General features: G+C 46.6%; 1 protein-coding gene across 1 annotated transcript; it reads right to left on the bottom strand.

Moving 5' to 3' along the window:
- Positions 1 to 16,794: 16,794 nt before the first annotated feature.
- Positions 16,795 to 19,258, bottom strand: LOC119452367 (cuticle protein 64-like). The gene is made up of 3 exons (XM_037714566.2): positions 19,238 to 19,258; positions 17,557 to 18,180; positions 16,795 to 16,951 (listed from the first exon to the last, which is right to left on the bottom strand). The coding sequence occupies exons 1-2, from the start codon at positions 19,241 to 19,243 to the stop codon at positions 17,566 to 17,568; spliced, it is 621 nt and encodes a 206-aa protein (XP_037570494.1). The 5' UTR covers positions 19,244 to 19,258; the 3' UTR covers positions 16,795 to 16,951; positions 17,557 to 17,565.
- Between the last annotated feature and the right edge of the window lie 793 nt (positions 19,259 to 20,051).

Here is a 20,051-nt window from a genome sequence, read left to right as displayed (position 1 = left end):
GGCGGTGGTGGTTTAATAAAAATCATTCTTAGACTGCTTTCCGTTCAATATAGACGGTCGAAGCTTTGGTTAATTCTCACATCCCACTTAAGCTTTCGTGCAGGGGAAAATAAACGACCATGATGGACGCACCGAGGGCACTGCATAACTTAGCGGGAACAGTGCAGTGCCGTAATAAACATTGGCTCGGCACTTAAGCTCGTGCATTAGACGCATGCAAAGTAAAAATTTATCATCCATCACATACTTATAAGCTTAATCCCGGGACAATATGGTAAGGCGCGGACTGGGCAATATGCAAGGTCCCTCGGTAGTGTGAGAGTAGGTCACGTACTGACGCTGGTTTGAAAGCAGAGCGTCTCAAAGAATGGACGTGATGATCGAGGGCGACAAAAATCACACACGCTCAACTTCACGCTTTGTAGAATAAGGAAACTGTCATATCAAAGAAACTGTTATGAAAACCGAACTGGCAAATATTTGAAACCTATTTATCCTATTGCGCCATCGTCTTCGCTATTTTTTTCTGCTCCTTCTTATAATTTTTAGTTTTATTATTACGGTTATTACATTTCGTCGTTCTCCCTGCAGTTCCACATGCAAAGAATGGCGTTGCTTCACAGCCTGCGGAAAAGTTTTTTTTTTTTTCGCACGTGAGATTTCGGTACGTAATGTTTTCTGAAGGTGCCGAAGCAATCAGGAAAAGAATTTTACACCTTCCTCCGAGACACCGAGCTAACCATTTAAGCGGCAGATCAACAATTATGTTTACCCAGCAAGAGCTTCTGCAAAAAATATACAAATATAAATGTTAGTCTGTCGCATTAAATTTACCTTTTTGATGTAACTGCTCAACAGTTGTCTTGCAGAAAGATATTGGCAGTGAGCACTAGAAGATGTTTTGTGAGAAAAACTGCAGGATTGGTCGTTCTCTTCTCAGCGGACGCGATTGTCACACTGTTGCCGCTGTGAAAATTGTTTCCTTTGGCGCTTCTGCGTTCAAATGCTCAAACATTAAATACCTTTTTATGTTTGAAGAGCACAAAACGTTTCTCGTTCCTTGTCATCATTAGTATAGCGTTAAATAACGGGGTGCTCCTGCCTTTCATAATTGTGTACAAAACTCCAGTCTTGGACCATCAATTTGTCTTAACTGGCAGCTCAACAATACTGTTGAACTACCGCATCTCGCTTAGCTTTTAAAGAAACACATTTACATTTCATTTGGTATGTGTTCTTGCATCATGACGAAGAAATAAAGCAATAAAGAAATTCTAGGCAGACGCCTTTATATTTTGCCGAATGAACGTTTGATTGTTAAGAGTGTAACAGATGCTCAGGGGGAACAGATGCGGTCCAAGCACTCTAAGCTAACTACAACTGCTGGAACACGTCGCCACCTCATTCGTCATTGGATTGGTCCACATGAAATGTCCGCACAAACTGCTCTTTGGACACTTTAGTTTGCTCCTTGGCCACATTGTGTACCGATAGAAATTTTATTTTCTGATAAGAACTACGCTAGCACACAGTATTTTTTGTGAAGCAGTTTTAGATATATCAGACGTCCTTTTTAATCGCTCGTACACTAAACTTTCGCTTTTAAGCTCTCTTCAAATCAGTGACAAAAACCTTTCGCATAGTTCCTGGCATAAGACTACATACATCGGTGAAACAGACCGTCACCGCGAAGCATTCTTTTGCATCCCATTCGAAAGGCACGTGTAAAGAATGACTTTCAGACGTGATCCTATCGAGCCACAACACCAAGTTCCTGAAATAAAGACCTCGACTTGGAAATATGTCAAGGCTCTCAGGTGACGAATTCACAAGGTGTTTCTTTCGAAAGAACTATATGTCATTGGCCGACCCCAGCCCTTGAACGTATTCACCATATCAAGATTCAACGACGATAGCGCTAAAGGCCCGCTATATCCTACGAACTCGTGAGTCAATGTGTCCCCAGTTTCTGCATTCGTTTGCTAAATTTTATTTCCAGGACTTGAATATTGACTGTAACAAAGCGGAGAGCTGGACCAGGTGGGCGGAATTAATTGAGAGAAACTAGTGGCCAACTGGGGCACACACACAAAAAAGCGCAGAACACGAATCCAATGTATCCCACCGTGTTGTGCTTTTTACAGTGAAACATTATTTGATTCTTGTCCCACTTAACGCCCCACCTTTATTTCAACTGCTGTACGGCTAAATAAACTGTCTCGACCCTGGCTATGGTGGAACCAAAGTTGGGCCCAATCCTGGAGACGTTATAATCAAGTGCGGTAACTTGATGGGTGGATTCTGATACCAGTGCGCGAATATGTCCTCGAAAGGCTTTTAATGCACGTGGTTTGTTCATCGGACTGACCCTAGAGGCAGCGCAACATCACAGCACGCCCTTGCCTCACACTATCGCCGAAAAGAGCGGGCCAATGAGCGTCACCAGCAGCATATCTCAACAGATCTATAGGAAATCAAAACTGACGCTTGTGCGAGGTGGAATGCGTAACTTCATTTTAAGAAATACAGTGCGAAAGGAGACAATTATTAGCAAAAGAAAGGAACCGAATGGATAGGCGCTGTATTTCCGACTGAGAATGTTATTCGGAGTAAAGCATACTTACATCTACAATGAAGTCACATGAGCACGCTTAATACAGAGTGAAAACAGAGCCAAAAATAAATTTTCAAAAATAAAGAAACCGGAAGCTATCCCTTGATTTCGACAATCTGCTGATGTCTTCCGCCCAATTCAACATGTTCTTTCTTCCGCCGAGGTAAAGTGATACAGGTGGCCTGATCATTATGTTGTGCTGCAATTACAAAGATGAGCAACTGACATGTTAAACCTGTTGTTATGATTGCAGGCTGTAGAATAATTAAAAAAAGCTACAAAGCAGCTCTATAGTATAGTGTTTGGACGCTGTTGATGACTTATCGACGGCTGGTTCTTTACGAGTGCGGAAGCAGCGAACGCGTTCGAGATACAGCCCCAAAAATTTCGCTCTGCCCGTCCTCGTTTAGGTTTACTCTTTCGGCGCCAGAGGAATCAGGACGCATTAACAGATGGGCAAATTCGATCAATGTTCGACACCACTTCCTATCTAAAACACGGCTACTCATTGCGCAATCGTGGTCCCGACTGACCGGTGGGCCGTAAGCGATCGTCGACAAATACATGCTCGATCCATTAGAGCGATGCCTGGATCGTTTTTGGGCGCACGCAGTTGATTCCTACATGCCTCTTGCTGGGCGGGCACCTAGCTCTCGTTTGTTTGTCTTGTATTGTTTCACTCGTGGCGCATGCTCGTGAGCGGCGGAGAAATATCGCTGCGCGTGTGCATACGAACCACGTGCCACCGCATTTCGTGGAAGCAGAAAGTATAGAATAAAAAAAAGACACACGAACTTCAAAGAGCCTTGCACGTCTCTCGCAACTACCGCGCGCTTTCGCGATTGTATCTCGCGGTCACCCACAAAGAGTGAGGGAGCGCGTTGGTTTCAACGCGACCCGCGCAACGCTCGCATACCGATGTGTGCGAAGAAAATCGCTAGTGCAGAGTGGGCTTGCGGGTTGGGGGGGTACGGGGGAGGGTGGATAGGGTGGGGGAGTTAGCGGAAGGAAAGGCGGGGAGTGGCGAAGCGAACCGGAGCTAACTCCCGATAGTCGATGCATGGCGCGACGCCGAGGAACGCAGTGACCGAGATGCCGATTCAATTCCGCTGTGTGTGCCACGCGCGGCCCCTCCCTTCCGAGTACCGAGCATATCGTGGTCGTCTGCGGTGTGGCTCGCTTAAACGGAACTCCGTGCAAGCGGACAAGCGGAACGATTTACGAACTGGTGCCGACAAGGTTGCGAAGGCGTTCTCTTATACGGTGCGAACAAACTGCTCGGGAATGGTTAGCAGACGGTAGTCTGACGGGGCGTTCCTTGTTTGATTTTTTCCGCCGTGGTAATCGAAAGGCAATCGTATGGGTCGAGAATGCAGTGCAAAGGATTTTTCTTTTTTTTTTCAGCGATGATGCTCTGCATTCTAACCAAGACCATAAGGCAACAGTGAGCCGCGCGAAGCCGTGTGCAGGTGAGGAAACTGTGTGCCTACTTGAGAGGCATTGAATACGTTCCGATTCGTGTCTTTTTTTTTAATGCCTAGAGGTGTCCGAATAGGGTGGGTACGGGTGGGTACCTGGATTAACTAGAGCTGAAGATCACACAACCTTGCGTTTTGATCTACATCTGGAGAGGAGCTCTCGAACTCCTTGAGACTCAGTGCACTGCAGTAAGATACCTTACCAGGTGGAAACTTCGCCTTCTCAAACGTTTTAGGATTCCACAACTGACGTCTACAGCACTTTCCACGGAGATGGACAAAATATTAAGGTCAGGCACGCTGTCGCCGGATCACAGACAATGCACTGGCACTAAAGGAGATTCAAGGCATTGTTTGAATTTCCTTATGTGGTACGAACACGTGTCATATACTTATAACACTGAGTATATTGTATACAGTAGCATATATAGGGTGTCCCAGCAACGTTAGCCAAGCTCTTCAGCGAAAAAAATGATTAAAAAGGCAGGGTGTAGGTTACAATTTTAAAACCTAGCTACCGTGATGGGTCGTCAGACCTGTGTGTGTGCGGGTGCGTTCGTGTGTGTGCGTGTGTGCACGTGTTTGCGAACAGAACCCTCATGCAAGAAATTCATTGTTCTACCGTTTCGATACGTCGGGCGCGTACCCTTTTCCCCTATGAAACACGTTATTAGAGCTTTATGACACAATGACCATAGCGCAAGATAGACTAAAGCATCTTTAGATGGAATTGATGATGATAGGCTTGCATGATGAACTTTTTCAGGTTCATCATGGGCCAACTGGCCCAAGAGCTTGCGCTAATGCACTATAGAATCAACTGGATGCTTTAACATGTGTTCCTTTATAACTATCACATCGTACAACTCAAACCAACTCGCCCAGCAATGTGTAGGGATGCGAAAAGAGTCCCTACTGAAGATATCGAAGTGATTGAGCTTCGATGTCTTTATTTTGTTTCAGATGCCATAAGAATGTACCTGCCACACTTACATTTCTGTAAGCTGGAAAGGCACCTGCGGCAGCATTCTGCTGCTGAACAAGATGACGTGGGTTCGATTACCACTAATGGCGGCCGCATTCCGATGGGGGCGAAATGCAAAAAAAAAAAACGCTTGTGTGCTGATGTTTAGTTGCAGGTTAGATAATCAGAGGCGATGAAATATACTGCAGAGTGTTTCACTGCGGCATGGCACATAAGTCACTGTGCCGGTTTCGTGATCTCAAACCCCGCAACTTTACCGTTTTTTATATGCGAGAAATATACCTAACGATCCCGCAGGGAGTGATGGAATGCACGACGATAGGAACAATGTCAAGAGATAAGAAGAGCGCCATAATAATTAGGCAGCAAACGGGGGCAGATGACGCTCTAGATGAGATTAAGCGGAAGTGGAGTTGGCAAGGTCACGTGACGTGCAAGACAGCTCCCCGCCGGTCTTTCAGAATAACAGAATGAGCGTATACGAGAGAGGAGAAACGCAGTTGGGGCTGCGAAAGATTCGACTGACCGATTAGATTAGGAAGGTTGCCGCCGCAGGACCGAGTCGTCTAATGCCGGACAGAAGTAAGTGGAGAATGTTGGGAGAGGCCTTCGCCCTGCAGGGGACATAAACAACCTACTGATAGTGTAAATCACGTCAAACCAAATTTAATACTATTGCAGCTCTATAAATATAAGCAGCTTCCAACGTAAAAAACAAAAATCCCCCTCCGGATAGCTTCAGATTGTAATTCGAATATACGACTAAACAAAGTTCTGTTACGCGGAAACTAAAAAATGGCATCTGGCCCTTTTCCAGATGCCGTTTGAGGTCTGTCTGAGTGGCCGCGGCTGCAAGGTGACGGTGCTGTTTTTTGGGTGAGCACAGAACGAGCCCACGAAACATTCCGACCAACTACAGGCCAACAGCGTCGCTGTAATAAATTTGTGAGTTCATATCCCTATTCAAAGGACACGTATGTCTCATGTGCCGTGCATCCATAATCGTACTCATGACGATCCGTACGTTGCCATATAAACCCCCATGAGCACATGCAAGGTTATGGTACAAGGCAGGAGGGTGGAAGGCAGGTGGGTCTCTTCAATACGGATTTTCCTACATATAGTACGATAAATCCCCGGGCAACTCGTGCGCTTTATTTTAAGTATGCTGGTGCACATCATTATCAGGCTGATGAGATGCAGATTACATCAAACCAAATTTACGGCCAGCTGATCTGCGTAAGTTTTACCCAAGAGTTGTTGCAACGTAAAAAAAAAAGTGTGATTTTATTCGTATTGTCAAATTCTGCATGCCACATGTACATCCTATGTATGGTCACATAGGAGCCTGTATGTTCGATTATAATTTCATATCAACATAGCGGAACGCACTTGAAGCCCTCAAAATGGCAAGTCCCCTTGAGACTTTGGCTCCAGCAAGATCATTTGCTCGACCACTGTTGCCCATATGACCATTGTCGGAGAAATGCTACAATTGACGGTAAAATATCTACGTGAAATATGTACAGCTTCACGCATTTTTAGCTATATCGTGCGAGAACATTATAATATGGTCGTTCATCGTCCTGAAGGGAACGTCGCATTTGGCGACTCTTGCACAGGAGAGGGCGTAGTGCACTTGAGGTACTTCTGGCGGTGTCGCCGATTATGGCCGTTAAAAGGCGTGACGCGTGATGGACGCTCGCGCGATATAGCTCAAAATTCGGGAGGCTGTACGTGCGCGCTCTCATTGCATTCCATGTTAAAAACAAACAGAATTCGATACAAGAATTGACTTTTGGGTCAGTAAAGGCGGATAATTATAGCGTACTGAACAAAAGTCACAAGAACGTCTGAAGCCACAAGGTCAAATGTAAGACAAATTATTGTGTTCTAGATAGTTACTGACCGATCACCGAGCCAGAGTTCTCTCTAGTAACATTAGTGCGAAACTCTATGGCAGGAATAACCGTGGATCGTTTTTAAGCACAGTGTGCTCACCAGTCGAGAGGCAGCGCTGTGCTCCACTGGGTGGAGCAAAGTTAATCTTGAAGAGACACTCAGGAACATTGATGAAAGGAAATGAGCGGCTAAAGTACCTGTATTTCAAAAGCGTGTGCACGGAATGGCGGAAGAGGTCAAGAAAGTTGGCAAACAAATACAGGGTAATTGAGAGTGTAAATAGATAACTGCGAGTCGTCAAACGAAAGGGAACGATACCGATACGCTAATTGGATGAAGAGGTCGAAACAAACAAACAAACAAAAGGTGACGGAGATTTACAAATATGACAAGAAAGAAATGATGAAGGAAAATCTGTTCGATACGACAAGGGACGGTGACTCGCTATTTTAGGTCCCTGTCGGCTTCCTGAGGACACGAACAGACCAGAGCAAATATTCGCCACAGGAAGGGACATGTGTCTGCTGCAGCAGAAGTCCGGCAACGACTAAGAACATCGTAATTGAATTCCGCAATATTTTCCCAGCAAAAGCGGCACGAAACGGCCACCTTTCAGAAGCACTGGGATTGGAAGACGATGGAAGCATTAACTGGTCAGCAGTGGAGAAAATCGAGAGATTTAGAATATTGTTGGAAAAATTGTAGGCAAGAGATGGATAGAAGCAGAGTCGCTACATGTATTATAGAGGTACATGTTTTAATTAAAGAAAAGATCAGAGAGAGATTGACAGAATGTTAGACTTCGATGGGTGTAGTAAAACTTGAGTAAATCAAAGAGGCTAGGTGACTGTCGCCGTCCAGTTTCAAATGGGATGCCAATAAGATCGTCCTCATGGAGTAATGAAGAGCACTGACTCCAGGCAAGAGGCGTCTGGCAAGAGTACGTTGCTCTTGCCAGACGACGCAAAATCTGTTCTGTGATCATGTACACAGGCACGGTTGCTTTAATTAGATGGAGTTAAAGAACACGCATTTACACAGCCTATACTCAGCTATATACCGTTACGCGACGACCACGTGAGAACGCGTTCAGATTGCTTTTCTGATGATGAACTATACAGTTCTGGATTCGCTTGAGTTTCACGATCGTATATGACACACTGCTTGGCTCTGTACTAAAGCAATTTCGGCGTGCAGTCTTGTCGACCCGACAGCTCCCTGCTAATGCCCGAGTTCTCAGCAGCTTCTCGTCGTCGCAGAATGACGATGCTGCGATAGTGCGCTGCGCGCTTAATTGTTTCACGAGATCGCGACATGTGATTCGCATGCTCCACATATAAGATACGCGATCCAAGTTCGCGTGGTGACGACGCATGCCTGTATCAAAGAAAATGGGCCGCCGTGAGAGCCTTAGTTTTAAACCAAGAGCACCGTTGTTTGTTTGTTGAAGCACCGTGTAACTGATGACTTGTTTTGACAGCTTACAGGTGTTAGCGTTATTCTTTATGTGCACCAGCTGAGTTCAAGTTATACTTCTCGGCCAGAGCCCCACCCCTTACCTCACACTGGATCTCGGTACAGTTGTGACCTCGTGCCGAACACTCGAAACAACGAAAGCATAAAAACTAACGCAAGCGTTATCGATTGCTCCCGAGCAGGGCCGCTCGAGCGGGTTCGATGCTTGTAAACAACTCCCCCGTAAAACGCATGTCCGTGTGGCGGAATGGGGGGGTCCGTCGGCGTACAAGAAAGCGCGATCTCAACTTTATAAGCGCTCAGGATTCATTCTCGTTGGTTCTTTCGCGTAGTGTATAATGAGCGTTGCCTGCATCGTGCCCGCATGGGCGGGTGCCGGCCCGTCGACTTCGCCGCGGCGCTAAACGGACCACGCTCGGCGAGACGCATACGTTCCATCAGCGTTGCCGTATGTGCACGGACGGCTACACCATGTACGCGCAGGGGGCTGCAACTGCATGGCCACCACAGCTGCTGTTGCTGTTAGCCCTGCGTGAGTGGTTCGATCGTGTACGGGGCGCTGATTACGAGCCGTACACCCAGGCACGGCAGCCCGTGATCTTTCCTAATGAAAGTCAGCGTGCTCTCGCGAACCCGGCACTCGTTCGACTCTCACTGCTTGCATGCTGCTGCGAGAAGAAAGGCGGAGGTCCTCGCCCTACATACTTGGTGCTCGCGTCGAGAAATTAGGGGGAGCGTGTGCGTTCTCTCGTGGACAACTCTCCACACAGCGTGTGTGCGTAACAGCGACGCAGTGTTTTAACGAGAAAGTGCTGGTTAAGGTGCCAGGGCAGTTTCCTTGTGTTGTTTTAGATAGAGATCAGCGAGTCCAGCGTGCTTTTGGTCTGCGAACACGTTCGTATTGCGGTGCTTATACCCAACCCGTGCGCAGGTCCATGTCAACCACAGTCGGGTGGCTCCTTTCTAAGTGTTCCAAGCCGCACGCTATATTGGATTAGGGATTATAGCGTTCTGCGGTTGGGCACAAGGCCACAGGCTCGTACGCCCGCCCGTGCGGTTGCATTCTGCGACATGCGAAACGTTGGCGAACCATGGCTTTCGTTTACGTTGAGAAATTCAAGATGGCCTAAATTAACCCGAAGGCTGCTCCTCGTCCTGACGCGGTAAAGCTTTGGGGCGCTAAGTCAACGAAGCCAACAAAATCCGTGAAGCAGCTTCAAGGTTAGACCATGGATAGCCTCTCTTGAAGTAATACTTTCAGTGAAACTCCAGAAGTGCCAGTGACATCAGGGATAACAACTTGAAGAAAAGCTCAAAATACTTGATAAATCCCTCTGCCCACTGAAGTATATCAGTTATTATTTTAACTTTGTATCTATGAAATCATCCTAACGTCATTATCCCTGAAACCGTCAAGGCTATTAATTTAGGTAAGCGTGTCTCACGTTGTATAGCTACGATGAACAGGAAGCTACCATGTAGTTAGCATGGAAATTCTTTCAATATAGAAAGCTGTGTGATAGAAAGCATGAGTTCATCAAGCGCAATTTTTCTGGGAATAGAAATTGCTTTTCTTTCAGGTGACCTGCTGCTTATACCATCTCCTGGACGTGTTACAGGCTTCGTCTCTCAGATGGCCGATCCTACTTCGCTGTTCCTTCAAAGAACGTTGGACCTACCAAAGGGGCATGCTGCACCATTTTTCAATCAGCGATGCGATAACTTTCAGATACCTTAAATTCACATTTGGAGTCTTCTTTTATAGAAAAAATAAATCTCACGTGACTATTATAAACATGCGCCCTGGATGTGCCCAGATGCAAAGCAACCCAAGGGGTTACTGAATATTGCAGTCACCCTGTAGGTCCCAACTGGTAATCTGATGGTGTTCGCAATAGGAACACGCAATAGCAAACCTCTTCGATCTCTCCTGTAACAAACTATCTCGCCTCCAAACTTTAACAGTAGCAATGCCTAGTAAAGTGTTTTGTGCGTTCGCTTTTTTTTTTTCAAACCAATAAAGTTGAGTGAAAAGAAATGATGCTGATACATTGAACATGACAACTGAAGACGAAGCTTTGAAAATAGCTTTTGAAAGTATTTGCTGATGTTTGCAAAACATGTATGCAAGCTATTTACAAGATAAATGTTACATCTTTTGTCACGTCATGTGCAAATGTACGATTCGGACTGCACCAATAAACTCGAGTGCTTCGGAGCCTGCTGATTTGGAGCGGCCGGCTGTTCTACCGGAGCAAGCAACCTTTTTTGAGTGACTCAACTACAGTACAGCGATAATAAGAAATAAAAAAAGAAGGAAAAGTACAAATTTATTTGCCAAGTCACAAAACAACGCGAAGGACTATCAACCGCACACACATCATAAAATGACTTAAACACAGTAATATTCTTACTACAAACAGTTACAACGGAAAAACGAACGATGCTTTAAGTGTTACAAACACTATAGATACTTAGGACCGACAATGTTTCAGAGCCACTCCGTGGTTGCAATACGGCAAGGTGTGGTGAAAACGTGTCTCTTTTTCGATAGCTCCAGCTGAGCGATACCGATGTGTACTGGTGGATTCATCATGTCAAGGTTCGTATAGCGTGGAAATCCTGTGGACACAATGTCCAATGTATCTTCTCTTGCCCTCGTTGTTTTTTTTTTTGCAGTATAACTTTTCAAGGCTTAGGCTTCGCCTGTTCTTCCATTGTCAATCGGTGCAAGTCTCCATCTGCTTGTGATATTGCTAGGCTACTTCTTAAACTAAGATCATCATGACCAGGCAGTCCCGTCATGATGCACAAAATTGTTCTCACTGTTTACGTATTGGAGCGTAGTTGTTACAGTCAACAAGTCTTTTAATATCGAAAAAGCACCATCGTGGGCGTTTTGAGCGTTTCTGAATGCCCCGGAAACGCGAAGACGCGGAGGCCAGTGGGCAGAAAACCCTGGCACAAAAGTTCGCCCCGGGGTTCATCCGCAGTCGTGATCAGGTCATCGTGTACGCACAAAGCAGGTCGAAAGAGGCATTCGGAAATCATTCACCACCGACCACCCAGCTTTCAGAACTGGCTATTATCATGCATGCCGGGGACACGACACGCGTTTTGCACGTGACCTTATTTAACGCGCGACGTTGTGCTGGTTTGTCCTCGCAGTCGGAACGAGCAAAACGAGCTGTGGCTCAGAGACATGCCGAAGGCGCATCGGGTGCTTTTCCTCAATTTGCATTCCTCGACCGTTCGCGCAGTCAAGGAAGGCGCGCGAGACGACATTCGTCTAAGAGGAACACTCTTCCGCTTTTCCACTTCCTCGAAACAGCGAGCTCCCCGCACTGTCAATATCCTCCAACAAACAGTGGAGGCAGTGTCACTGCTGCACCGATTTCAGGGAGGGATTCATGCTAAGGTGTTGAAGCGATGCCAGTTCGCTTGACAGCAAGCATAGTCCAGGTATTTCATGCCACAATCTCTCCCCAGTAAAGCATTTATAAAAGAACAAAACAAAATAGATAACCTGTTTCTTGCAGTAATACTGCCTACGTGTAGCCGCATACGGACAGTATCTTGAGAGAGGCACGCATTCGAAAATAATGAGAATGGGTTGAAGTGTATCTTACTGACAAGACCTGAAAGCTAGCTTACAATGCATGCAACTGAAAGCTGCAGTGCATAACCGATATAAGTAACTAGCTTAACTAATTCAACTTACAGCTCATTGTAGTTCCCAAACACTGAACCTTATGGGGAGACATCAGCAGAAACAGACCACACTGCAGTGAGAGATGAAAGCGGAAAGTGACAGGTGTAACACTTTAAGATATTGTACTGTAATAGTTTCAGTGGCAATTTACAAGACATGGGCTACACCTCAAGGCGGTGCAACCCGTCAAGGAATTCCAATGCCGGTGCGGGAGGTATTGAATGATACTGTGGCTATGAAATCGAGAAGGTTTACAAGATCTTCCACGAGTTTCTGAAATACTTTCAAGAACAAAATATGCATGATCAAACTAGGAAGACTAGGACAAGGGCTCAATTATTGTACGCAGGATACTTGGACTATTGTCGACGAGTCAACTGCAGCAAAGGAACTAACATCTTATTAAAAATAAATTTTAGGGAATACAGGATTTGGCACTGTTTGTGATGATGAGAAGAACTGTATAGTGATGCATGCAGTGGCACATATATTTTCGATTCTGTGGGCTGACCTCAAACTGAGCTGCGTGTTTGGACTAATCCATGTACATGGAGGAATCTTGCACCAATTGTTGACTGCAAAGTGAACCCCACATTTATGTTGTGGCGTGGATAGCAATTACTTGGTGGTTGAACTCCCCGCTGCGCCATGCTTGTCCTTATCAACATTATCGTCTTATTCACTCATTTATTTATTTTTATGTATCACTTAAATAGCTAATGTTTGCTGTAGACCGCTAATAAATGCAGTAGCATAAGTATATATATATATATATATATATATATATATATATATATATATATATATCATAAGACCAGTTTATTGACCAGTTGCCATCACCCAAAAAAGACCACGTGCTCGTGACGCCTGCGGCAGAAAGGATGTTCCACATCCGCCCCTAGGCTTGTGAGTGGGGGCGCTGGCTAACACTCCCAGAGTTCTAGTTGTAAAACATAAATAACCCAGAAAGCGGATGGGAAAACGGTTCCGCGGTAGCTCAATGGTGAGAGCATCGCACGCGTAATGCGAAGACGTGGGTTCGTTCCCCACCTGCGGACAGTTGTTTTTTCATCCGTTTTCATTACCATTAATTTATCATTTCTTTAATTCAGTTAGTGTGTGCAAGTAATTTCCCCTATGTTGTTCTTGGTGTCAATGTTTGTTGGCTTCTTATGATATGATTAATAAAAATCGGGCCCCTCGGTTCCCTTTCTTCTCGTTCATATATATATATATATATATATATATATGTGTGTGTGTGTGTGTGTGTGTGTGTGTGTGTGTGTGTGTGTGTGTGTGTGTGTGTGTGTGTGTGTTCGACATCAATCTCTCCACAGTTAATCATTTATAGCAAAAATAACAAATACGCTTCTGACCACTTTTCTCGGTCTGAAACCAGTCGCACGGTGTTTCGAAGTCAAACCTGTCGCCCACCTCCCCAGCCCCCCAGGCGAGATGACCGGGCGCGACAGATAAAAAGCGGTCACTAGATTTGATGTGTAAGTAAAAATGTAAAAAAGCGGGAATGTGTACTTAGAGACACTGCAAAAGAGTAAATACGACACTGAAGAAAACGCCAACGAAGGTGTTGGCAGTCTCGTTGACTGATGAGCTGTGGACCTTGGCTACGGACATATAATTAAAAAGTGTTTGGAAGGCGATTTGTACATGGCAGTACACCTATAATTCGGCTGGTGATGAAGTATCAGACGAGGCAAGCCCTAGAAAATCCTTCAAAACTGCTCAGGATTAGGCACCACGAGCACAGGCCACGGGCACGTTCGACGCCGGCGGCATGTTTTCGCTTCCTGCGGGTACAGTCCGCGGTCGAGTGACCGCGTTCGCAAACGATGTGAGGTCCTTTCCACGCTGCCTTGGAAATTACTCGCGCTCTGTCGGGCGCACGTACGCCCGTAAACGTTTCGCAAGCACTTTCCCAAGTGCCTCGTTCTCTGCGTAACAAGAAAGGGGCATCACAGACACGTCGTTTGCAACTGTTTGTCGGGCATAGGCTGCGCCGAGCCTGTTTGCGCTACACATTCGGAGCATTGTCCTGAGCCGCGCTCCGTGGTGACAGCGTGTTTTTGTTTAAATGGCCATCCACTTTACCCTTTAGCCGTCATCATGCGCCGGGGCTTATGTGCATTACGCGTATGTGTAATGTCGCAATTTATGGATAACATTTATCCAAGGTATGAAGAAACTATTGTCTCTGTTGATGTTGTTAGTTTATGAGAATTTTTTTCTCGGCATATCTCTTGTAGACAATGCACAGTAGCAGCTACTTAGGAGTTGTCGCGTGAGAGAAATGTCAATGGCCTGGAAACCTATTTGTTATGACAATGGGATTGTATACTATACATACGAATTGTTTGTAATATAGACACGCTTGAAACAAACATACATAACACATAACATAATGATCTTGTAGAGTTCACACCATGTGCTGCCGTATTTTGGCATTTAATTTCGCTTTGTTGCGCAGTCCCTGCCAACACGATAACCAATGTAGGTCGTATCGCACGAGCTGCAGAATCCACAAAAGGTATAGCGGTATTACGCTTCGATGACACAGGCTTTTGGGGATGTAAGGCCCGGGCTTTCACGAGTGAAAAGTGACATATCGTGGATTACTCGCACAGCTTTCTTCGTGAGAACGCGTTTCCCGGGTACATGAGTAGCCGGAGTGTTTTATAGGTTGCCAGGTTGCAACGGTGATATAACCGTTCAGCTCACTTGCTGGGTTGTAACAACCGTGCTTAGGGCACAGAAAGTTACCATGACCATGAACAGATTTTCGTTATAGCAGAAAAGGCAAATATGCTTCAGGCTATGTATCCTGTAGCCTCTACTCCCGATCCTGCGCGCAGGCAAGGCCTATAAGGCAAATTGGCGTACACAATAGCACCGTTTCCTTTCCAGATACACGACAAAGATGCGAGGCGTTTCCGTCTACGCGTACTAGAAATTACCTTCATCCAGATCATCTCACCGTATATTTATGTCTCATGTCTGGGCCTACTGTCACACACTTTCTATTTTATTACTCAGTATTCCACAAGGGTGTCTGTAGTGAGCATTCTGTGTGTTTTCCCGATCAACTTCTGTTCCATAATTCATTACTTCTTGGTTTTGTCAGTGCTATCCTGAGCACAAATTTTGTCTGTGATCCGTGCGGCTGATTCCTTAACCCTTGGAGGGACGCCACCTTTTTTTTTTTTTTTTTCACATGAGCTCTGCACTTTTCCATGGGCTTTACTGTCTGGATGTTAAGCTGAAGAGATATGTTAGGAAATATGATTTGTTAGGAAGAGAAATTATTTGCTGAAGAGATATGTTAGGAAATATATGAACAGTATACTGCGACAACCATTGGCTCGTGCTAGTTGTCGCTCTGCAGCTCCCAGTTGAGACAGTTCATCCATTGACAATTGTATTTGACGTGTCGTCAGGGATAGCAAGAGTGCGTAACACACACAAAAAAGAGAAAGGCAAGCTTCAACGCTTCAACTGCAGTCCTGCCGGCTATCTGGTCCATGCTCATGCTCAGCTAGGTGCACGTAGTCAAGAGTCATGCCTCATGCTTCTTCCGAGCTTCTCTGTGAGTGCTAAATGTGTGCGCTTTTGTTGCAGGAGGAGGAGAAAAAAAGAGAGAAGGCAGGGATGTTAACCAGAAATGCGTCTGGTTGGCTACTCTACTCTGGGGGAAGGGAAAGATAGAATAGAAAGATGAGATAGAGAGGGGTGGAGAACGCGGTGAGCTCGTGCACGCACGCGGAGGGCCTGAGCAACTCAAAGGCGTTTACATAGACCAGTCTCCCTCAAGAAAGACAAAAGTGCCTTCACATCTTTGTAGGCCGACGAACGATAGAGAGGGTCTTCAAGGAACACTGTTTTATATTGGCACATCTTTATATCTGGAGTCAGACCCTTTTACAGAATGTTCAAGTTCTATCAAAAAATAGTAAAGCATAAACGAAAGAATGCACTGATTTCAATGCATAGGCTTCATGTATCTTGGAAAGTGCTGCTATCTGGCGTCAACGCAGAATCCCAATACGTTATTTCGTCAGCTTTCAGGAACCCCAAGTTATTAGTATAGAATGGAAACAAGACAGAGGAGCAGCAGCACGATGGAAACTTCAATTGCATTGAACTGAACGGACAGAGCTACCTTAAACCTGACGCCGACATTTCCAGAACGGGACGTATTTCGACAAGGTACTTACCATAACCAACACAAGGATGCTGGTCCAAAAGAAGACTTGTCTATTCCGTAAAGATGCTTACCCGTGACAAAAACAAGTCCCTCAATTACGATGGCTCAAGGCAACAAGCTACAAGCTTACGCTTCCCTTGTCAGCATGCAGAAGAGGAAGGATGTTTGCTGAAGTGAAGGGGGTGAGACTAACCATAAATCTGAGATGCTTCAGATACCCAAAGCGTGTTTAAAAGAGCGTAAAATGTGTTTTGCATTGGCTAGACAGAAGTAAAACGTTCTGAGAAGCCTTTGCAATTTATAAAACTTGGATATGCTTTTGGTGATGTTTGTTGGATGTGAAAGCAACACTTTTGCCGCTTGTATTCATGTACTCGCATTGAACGATGGCTGAGTTCAACGTACGCCGTACTGTTGAAACAATGAAGAGAGCATTGTGTGCACCAGGCAGAAAAAGTAGAATAATTTATTCTTTCGCTACTGGACCATCGGTGTCTTCTGACCAGTCCTCCATCGCTTGCATCCACTCAGCGTATGTATAAGCTTCGCAATGTCGTCTTTGTACCTGGAAAATGACAATGAGAAAGTACTCGTATCATTGCAAGTTTAGCACAAAATGCACTTCTGTTCGACATTGTTTCTAGGCAAAATTGTTAATATGAGATGGAAATGGATAGTTGGAGATGAAGCAGTCCCATCTTACAAAAGGAGACAGGGTTTATTGTAACGTCCACATAGGAAGTGCAGCGTCTATAAACGATTAAACTAAAAGCAAAATATCGAAGGGTCTAACGAAACAGAGCAGATATATCGAATATTTTCCGTGAAAAACATCCGCTGATGTCCTTGGTGTATCAGGGACAACAAGTAGGGCAGCAACTCTAGAGCGGCATGACTACGAGCGCCTCACGAAATTGAAAGCCAACGTACGCAGCTCTGCCTTCTACGTCAAGTTTAAACGAGGCCTATTTTAAAAACGGAATCGGTGCAATAGATATCCAGGGAAGTTGTTGAAACCTGGGGAGTAATCTTTGGATGATTGTAAACTATAATATATTACATCGGTCAACGCTGTTCTGACATTTTCACAATGAAGGTGTGATTTGCGCAAACACGCCAGAAACAAAAAAAAAAAGCAAGAACGCTAGCAACAGACCGGCGGAGACGTACCATCATTTTCTACCATCCCTTGCCGTATCCACCATATCCGCCGTATCCGCCGTATCCGCCCAATCCGGCGTATCCGACCTTGACGGCGACAGCGGGGGCAGCAGCGACGTATCCGCCGTATCCGCCGTGACCGAGACCGTAGCCGAGTCCAGCTCCGTAGCCGAGTCCAGCTCCGTAGCCGAGTCCGTATCCACCGTGGGCGACACCGCCGCCGACGCCGACGACGGGAGCGACGGCCTGGGTGGCGACGCTGGCGACTCCCGGGGAGGTGTGGTGAGCGGTGGACACCTGGCTGGTGACGACCTTGGCGACGTTACCGGTCACAGCAGTGGCAGCGAAAGCGCCGCCGGCAATGGAGGCGGGGCTGGGTCCGAGGGCCACGGGGGCAGCGACGGCCACGGGAGCGGCGGCCACGGCGACCGGGGCAGCGGCGACGGCTGGGGCAGCGACAGCAACGGCGGGAGCGGCAGCGACACCAACGCCGAGGCCGGCACCGTAGCCGTAGCCAAGACCACCGCCGTAGCCGAGGCCAACGCCTCCGTAGCCGAGACCAACGCCTCCGTAGCCACCACCGAGGTAGCCGGCAGAGGAGATGGCGATAAGGCCGAGGAAGGCAGCGATGGACTGCGTCGAACGAAAAGACGGCTAAGTTGAGGCTTTTTGGAAACTCGGCCACATGCACAAGCTTTAAGTAGGCATAAACGTGACCGGCGAAACAAGTCTCTTTCAACGGCGCAGTCGGGCTGTCGGTCAAGACGCTGTGTTGGCGTGTGATATTTAATAAACTTTAGTGACTACCAATACGGCTGACCGTGGACGTTGCGAGGATACAGGGATGAGAGGACACAGCTTTAAGTTAAGGTCTCAGTGGTTACAAATAAAGTTTATTCCTATCCTATCCTGGTTGCCTCATTTCGATTAAGCCACTCCCTTACGTCGATCTTTTGCTGGAGGAAGTACTCAGCCGTTACCAACACTGGCCGTAGTGCGTATAGTGGGAGGAAAGTTTAGTGTTCGATTAGAATTACAGAAGTCACGGATCCCTGTGGCAAAAGTTTCAGTGAGCGTAAACCATAAGAAAAATGTAGCGCGGCTTGAGCACACGTTCTCACTTGACATCTGGGCTGAGGGAGCGTTGAAAAGGCATCACTTTGGCAGTTCTGGTTCAATCCACGTACAGCTTCCTAGCAGATACTAAAGTAGATTATGTTGGCAACATTGCGGGTGGGTTACATTTCTAGCTATGGACAACAACTAGAGACCTTATGAAAAAAAATTGCTTCTTTAGAGCACAATGACCAATGGCAATAGCATTTAACACGAAAGACCAGAAACGTCTACATGTTTGTGAAATTGCATCGTCAGAGCAGAAGCTTTGGTTTGTAGGAGCGCTCTCTTAAAGGTTCATGAGTAACGTTGCTCGCCTGCAATCAGTCGAAACTAAGAGGTGATGTTAAGTTGGACGCCTGCAGGAATGAACGACCAAAACTTAGTCCTCGAAACAAAACACCTAATGTGCTACGGAAGGCTGCAATTGTTTTAACCGAAACTGATTTATGGGAAGCCGCTTCTTGAGACATTCCTCATTCCCGATTGTGCTGCCGGTTGCAAATGGAATCCAATGTCTGTGTGCTGCACCCGCCGCTTCAGCCATGTTTCGATACCACCTCGGGCCACTTACCAGCATGTTTGCTACTTGAAGGCTCTTTCCTCGAATGAAGAAAAGACACAGCGTTCAAATGGCTCGCGCTGCTTTATATACTCGCCACCGGCGCAGCTGCTAACGGTGCGTCGAACCGGCAGTTGCGGGGTGGGGGTGTACAGGGAGGTGTCCGAGCGGTGGAGAGGACGTGTCCGAGTGAAAGGGAACGTTTTCCGGTGCTACTGGAGAAGGGGTATCGGGGTGGAGGGATGGACACTGTCTCCCAACGAGAGCAGGCGGAGAGCGGAAGAAGACGTGAGCGAAGCGAGAGAAAATCATTCAGGGTTTCCTCTGGATATTTCTTTCTTGCTTGCTTTTAGTTTCAGCGTGTCCATCTGGTCCGAGTAACAGTGCGTACACGCGCGGTCGCACGCCCTCTCGCCAACACCTCCTCCAGACTCTATCTCTCTCAAACTCTCTCTCACGGAAGCCCAGGGACTGACCGGCGCCTGCCGGCCGGCCGGCCACTTCGAGAAGGCCGCCGCTGCCGCGAGGCGTGGTCATCATCTCTGCCATCTAGCCGCCGGAGCAAAAAACCTCCTTGCTTCCTCCACACCGTCGATTCTGCGCCTCACGCAAGGGCGATGTGCAAATGCGCGCGCTGCTTGCTGCTGCTCCTGATGCTAGGCCTTTTTCGTAGGACATAGGAGGGTGGGGGTGTAGGGAGGAGGTACCGGGAGGGACGTTTGCCCTTTCGTTGCTCTGTTATGTACTATTGCGATTGCACGCCGTTTTACCACGCTCCACATCGCCCTACGGTGGACGATAGAGGCCGCACCCAACACCACTTTGC

Source organism: Dermacentor silvarum, chromosome 5 (assembly GCF_013339745.2).
Source record: "Dermacentor silvarum isolate Dsil-2018 chromosome 5, BIME_Dsil_1.4, whole genome shotgun sequence".
NCBI classification, from domain to species: domain Eukaryota; kingdom Metazoa; phylum Arthropoda; class Arachnida; order Ixodida; family Ixodidae; genus Dermacentor; species Dermacentor silvarum.
This window is presented reverse-complemented; position numbering and strand designations above follow the sequence as displayed.